General features: G+C 28.8%; 2 protein-coding genes across 2 annotated transcripts in view; both read right to left on the bottom strand.

Moving 5' to 3' along the window:
• Positions 1 to 524: 524 nt before the first annotated feature.
• On the bottom strand, positions 525 to 1,962 carry LOC105624761 (odorant receptor 4-like). Its single transcript, XM_012206114.1, has 4 exons — positions 1,642 to 1,962; positions 1,161 to 1,397; positions 838 to 951; positions 525 to 704 (listed from the first exon to the last, which is right to left on the bottom strand). The coding sequence occupies exons 1-4, from the start codon at positions 1,960 to 1,962 to the stop codon at positions 525 to 527; spliced, it is 852 nt and encodes a 283-aa protein (XP_012061504.1).
• A 1,408-nt stretch (positions 1,963 to 3,370) lies between these two features.
• Positions 3,371 to 6,061, bottom strand: part of LOC105624738 (odorant receptor 67c-like) — a 12,263-nt gene continuing 9,572 nt past the window's right edge. The window contains 2 exon segments of the mRNA XM_012206092.1: positions 3,371 to 3,421; positions 3,642 to 3,797. Of these exon segments, the coding sequence (XP_012061482.1) occupies positions 3,371 to 3,421; positions 3,642 to 3,797 (207 nt within the window).

Consider the following 6,061-nt stretch of genomic DNA (forward strand, 5'->3'; position numbering starts at 1 on the left):
TCATCAGTGAAGGAGAAAAATGTATATTATGATCATACATATCGTTGTTTTTTTCTAATAGATGTACAACTCAGAAATATAATTTTCGAGTTATTATAAATGGGTTTAATAAACATTACTATCATTTATTAAGTATGATCTAACTCGACTTCATTAAAAAAAATATCACCAAAATCGTTACAATTCAAAAGAGGTAGATTTATAAAGGTTGAGAACAGTAAAAAATTATAGAAAATATAATTTAAGAAAATTTGATTAAAAGTATACACTCTTTTGCCGATATGATTTGATTAATTAATAATTTTCTGTCAAATTGAAAAATATTTCCTTTATGGAAAACTTAATTTATTGAAATGTATTTTAAAGCAAGGAAAAAATACATCTGTACATATGAAAAATTAGTATAACAGATAGGTTTCAATCTTTTTCTGAGCAATAATAATATTATTCGCTGATGAATCACGAAAATAAATTATAGGTAACTATGTTCAATTGTATCAAAAAATTAAAATATTTGTTTTCTGTTAATTATCATACATATATCTTACATTTGTAAAGCACTCGAAGGAAAGAACTGTCATCTTGCCCGCCGTAAGCTTCAATTGTCTTTGAGATCTTAAAATTATAAATAATAGAACACGACTATCCTTAGCTTTCATATCGTACCAGGTAGAATTGTACACTGCATTTCCGATCGCTTTGCTCTATGAAGATAAAAATAATAAAAATAGAAATCTTTTAGTATTTTTCTCTATTATAAATAATATCAATACCACAAAATGATAGATTATCTATACAACCCTTTTATTGCAATCACAGTAATCTTCCGTTCCTAACCTTATTGCTCAGATATTCTCCAGCGAAGCAAAATATAAACGCTTCGAGATTCGTTACAACGTAAAATAAAAGAGATCTCACTATTTGTTCAGTAGCATCGGGAGTGCCGATTGCCTACAATGTTGATGTAGAATGAAAATAAACGTATTCAACACATGGACAGTTATTTCAATTTATTATAAATAGAGATTTATAATAAATTAAATAATGCGATATAATAATGGATATGCAACAGAGACTACTGTATAAAAAATTAACTAATGCAATTGATTCTATGATTGAATGTGTATTTTTATATTTGAAATGTAAATAACTTTACTCACAGTCACAATAAGAAATGCTAATGAGCAAATCATCACTATATTTAATGTGAAGTGAAGCAAAGCGATGTATGAATAGAGATTTTCAACGTTTTCTGAAAAATTGATAATTTTTTGATGCTTTCGAATAATTTTCGTCGTTACAGTAACGAATGAATTATGCTTGTTCTCAATGTCTTTGGATCCAAGTTTCGTCAACCAGCAAAGCAGGATGTTCATTTGACTGCCCACGTGTAGGGTCTACTAATAAAAATTCGGTCATTTAGGACAATGTGATTACAATTATTTGTTTTACTTTTAAATAATAGAAATATTGTTATAAGAAATAAATATAATAGACCGAACGAGACTGAATTAAATATTCTTATGAATATTTATTTCTCGAATTTGTCCTAATATTTATGCTAATGATTTACAATGGGTTATTAATTACAAATATAATTATATTTTACTTATGATACTTGCTAATGTAGATGCAGGTTACCAAAGTTAGAAACAGAGCGTTGAATAAACCAGCTCCCCAACTGCACACCATCACGAAAACGAATTGCGTAACTAATATCAGACTGTACTTGCGTTGCGTGTCTATAACGAAGGGATATTCCATTTTTATCATGAGAGGAAGTTCAGCCGTTCGATCGGTGACATCAGCATCGGCTAGAAGGATTCCAATGACGTATGCAAACGTGGCCATTGTATGAAGAATAATTAATCCATTAGAAATACGACTCGATAATTTCGTTTTGCTTGCCGTTTCGCACAATGCAACGCCGTCGTTATCGCAATCGTTCCAATCTTCCGTCATTGTTGTCAATATTTCTATAAATTTTCTATAAATATTCAAATATTTTAGAACGGTTGCAGCATTTTCACGTTATTTTTTACGAAATTTTAATTATTTAATTGATTAATTGTCGCTTACCGTTGTTTTAACGAGAAAATAATAAGCTTAACAGTTAATTTTACTGTTACCAAAAAGCTACTCAGACAGTCCATCAAGTCGAAAAGATTGTCGAAATGGAAATGCGTTACAAAGTACGAGTAGTGGAAGAATTGATTAATTGCTAGCGTAATCATCCAAAACACTCTGTAGAGTATAACGCATGATATACCTGGCCAGACACCAAACATGATGAGCATAAGTTCTACTGTGCGATTGATCGTACGATTACTCCTCATAACTTCTTGTCTTTCTATGTACAAGTCAGTGCATCAAAATCTAGGAATACTCTCTAAGTATAAGAAACATGTGTGTTCTGGCTGAAACTATGTTTTTCACGGTTTGAAGTACGTTGTAGAAAATTTGCGTGAAGACTGGAATTCTAGGAATGACATGAAGCGAACAGCCCTTGGTGGAACAGCCCCGATTAACCAATGATAGTTGGTCATTAAATATTTGTATTATGCTGCGTGCGCACGAAGCAACCTCTTGTAATTTAAAAAAAAAAGAGAATGGTCAGAGTCGTCTCACGTTCTGTGCAGACTATGCACTCGCGAATAATTTGCATAAATATGTAATGATATGTAGTAATCTATACGATGTATATACCTCTGCTAGCAAGACGCGATCTTAAAATTTAAAGAACAAAAAAGACATTCGAGAGAAAAATATAAAGAAATTAACCAAGTAATTGTGTACAAAATATTATTTAGTCATAAAGTCTTAACTTCTCACAATCACCTTTGAAGAAAGAAAAACATCGAAGGATATTTTTCATAAGATAGTTACTACGCATTCGCAACTTATTTGCTTTAATAATTCAGAATGCCGTATGAAACGTCACAGATTGTAGGCAATTGCACATCGAAATCAAACTTGCTTTAAAGTCTCACTAAAATTGAAAATAGAAGTATAAGGCTAAGAAATAAAATAAAATTATTAAGTATCATAAATGTGAATTACTCAATCATACCATTCTTTGAATCTTTGTTACTTGTAACATATCTCTTTCAAATAAATAAACAGAATTTAATATAAATTTTACAATTAACATTATAAATTAATTCGTATTACTGATTTGCACGCACATTTATATACACTTCCGCGAATCATTCAAGTAATAAAAGTAAAACAAATATTAAATATTACAGTAATTCAGCAAAATGATTTTTATTCAATACATGCATATTCTTTATATATATTAATCAGATTTAACAATCATAAATTACTATCATAGCTATTATTATTATTATATTAAGCATTCGTATCTTTGTCAATATATCGCTAGCATAACTGATACGTAAGATGCTAAAGATTTTACAATCTATAACAATATTATGCATTTGTCATTAAATTGATATATAAAAATGCAGATAGTGTAAAAGATGTATGTGAAATGAATTTATTGTAAAAATTGTTATAAATAATAGGTGTGGGACTGTAAATATATAATATGGTACATGTAACAATATATTTACCACATTATATATTTAAGAAGGAATTCTAATTTTTATGGTACAAAAATATTTTGATAGTATCTTTACTCTGACATATCGTTCGAGGGAAAGATTCATAAATTTCCCAACTATAATCATCAACTAGTTTTGCGATCTCATTATCAAGAATAAAATAATCCTTCTGTCTTGAAATCTACATTGATACCAACAGGAATCGTATGCAGTGTCTCCAATTGCTCTACTCTATATAGAGAATTATATAAACAAAGAAAAAAATTAAGTTTATTTATTAATAATATATTATAGATGTTAATATTAACCTTAGAGCTTAAATATTTTCCAGCAAAACAAAACATGAATATCTCAAAATTCATTATAAGGTAAAATCCGAGAGACTTCACTAATCGTAGCAGCATTGGGTCTTCCAATTGACTTAGGAATATTAAAAATAATACTTGTGATATATATAGTATATATCATATATATATATATATATATATATATATATATGTGTATGTATATATGTATAATATATACATAATGATATTAAAATAATTAAGTGGCCAACATAAGCGTAAAGTTATATATAAAGTTATATATAATTAAAGTTAAATAAATTACCATAAACTTTTTATAAAAAATTCTTTTAGCGACGTTGCTGGAATGTTTCAAAACATTTTTTGCGTATTGGAAATGCTCATCATAATTACTTACCGTAACCAGTACAAAACCGATGCAATATATAATCAAACTATTTGACACGAACAGAATCAACGCAATATCGGAATATAAATTTTCAATTCTTTTTGAAAAGATAATAATACTCTCATGTTTTTCAATTATTTTCCTCATTATTGCTAGATTCATTCTGTGTCCGTTTTGCTTTGAAATGATTTTTGTGAACCATTTACCGAGAATCTCTATTTGACCAGTTAAATGTAATATCTAAAAGTTTGAATGTGATTTCAGTTTGATATTTTATATATAATCGCAGTATAATTTCAGTTTTATAATCCAGTTTTATAATTCCAGAGAACATTGCGATATATTAGTTAAGGTGGACGCAACAATTATATTAAAAATTCTAATAATTCTTTCAAGTCAGTTTCAACTTACCAAGACAACGAGGAGAACATTTAGCATGACAACAGTGCAGTCACATAGCACTGTGCAAAAAAAATTGTGTAACTAATACCAATCCATAAACAAATTGTGTATTACTGAATGGAAAGTCCATTTTTAAAATAAGCGGTCATGGATAGATCAGTCTCTTCTAGATTACTCATATCAAACGTAAAAACGCTAGCGGTATATAATGTTATAGCTATTGAGAAGATACCGAAGACGGTTTTAGCGAAATTCTATGATAAAATGGCTTTGTTTGTTCTCACACGTGTACTAAAATCAGCAGCGCTATTTTTTTTCCAGTCCATCGCCATCATCGTCAATATCTTATCAAATGTTCTATAAGTGATTTTATCAATTATCACAATATAATAATAAAAAAAAATATTAATTTTTTAGAGCTCTTACATGTGCAGGAATTTATATAATATTGCACAAATAATATAATTAAAAATAACATAGAGTCTTTCTTTATAAAAATATAATTAATAACTTTTTAGCATTTAAATTATAGCTATTTGTGTCTTACCGTTGATTGAATCAGAAAATGAGTTTAGAAGAAAATTGGCTAAAACTCAAGGTTGCACTTAATCCGTCCATCAAATCGGAAAGATAAACAGTGTGTAAGTGCAAAATAATATATCGATATTGTAAAGATTGAGTAACTACGAGTACAATTGTCCAAAACAGGCTACAAAATGGAATGTACGGGTATTTGGCCAGATACCAAATGCGAAGCGAAATTTCTACGGTTCGGTTGATAGTGCTTGTAGGTGTTTGTTTCATATTTTTTTCCTTTTCAACTTGTTATATTAATTTACTATATTTTCATCTTCTTTTACAGAAACATATATATAATTTGTATTACTGAAGAGTCAGTACTAAATTGTATAAAGCTAATCAATCGTATGATGTGTAAAACTGAGCGTCTCGGTACAAATTGAAAAATTTTAAGTGAAAGCGAAATACAAGAACATATTTCTCCTCACAGTCATTAAATATTTGCGGCATTAAATTATGCGCTTAAATTACATACGCAATTGCTGTGTCTTTCCTGTTACTCATAACTCTCGTAAGAAAAAAAAACGAAGAAAATATCCTTTAAATCAATAATAATCCTACAGACCAATACAGGAGTAAGCGATTTGTTTTAAAAATTCAAACAGACATAGGTAAGCAACACTCAAACGAAAATGCGAATATTAAATTTATAATGGGGATCACAAGAAAAAATTTCAAACTGCGTGAAAATCGCAGAAAGTGTTCGAAGAAAACAAAGAGCATCGATCATAGTTATGGTTATATGGTCTCACGCTTTAGGAGAAAACAAGAAAAAAAGAAAAGAAGAAAGAAAATTAACTAACTACAGACGAATTTACTAT

This window comes from Atta cephalotes, assembly GCF_000143395.1.
Source record: "Atta cephalotes unplaced genomic scaffold scaffold00087, whole genome shotgun sequence".
Lineage (NCBI taxonomy): Eukaryota > Metazoa > Arthropoda > Insecta > Hymenoptera > Formicidae > Atta > Atta cephalotes.

What these genes read in the sequence shown, in the direction of transcription:
- LOC105624761 (XM_012206114.1), bottom strand. Translation starts at nt 1,962, where the DNA reads ATGACGGAAGATTGGAACGATTGCGATAACGACGGCGTTGCATTGTGC. An exon ending in ACGCTCTGTTTCTAACTTTG is followed by an intron (nt 1,398 to 1,641) that starts GTAACCTGCATC and finishes TTTTATTAGTAG; the next exon opens with ACCCTACACGTGGGCAGTCA. An exon ending in GAGAATATCTGAGCAATAAG is followed by an intron (nt 705 to 837) that starts GTTAGGAACGGA and finishes TTATCTTCATAG; the next exon opens with AGCAAAGCGATCGGAAATGC.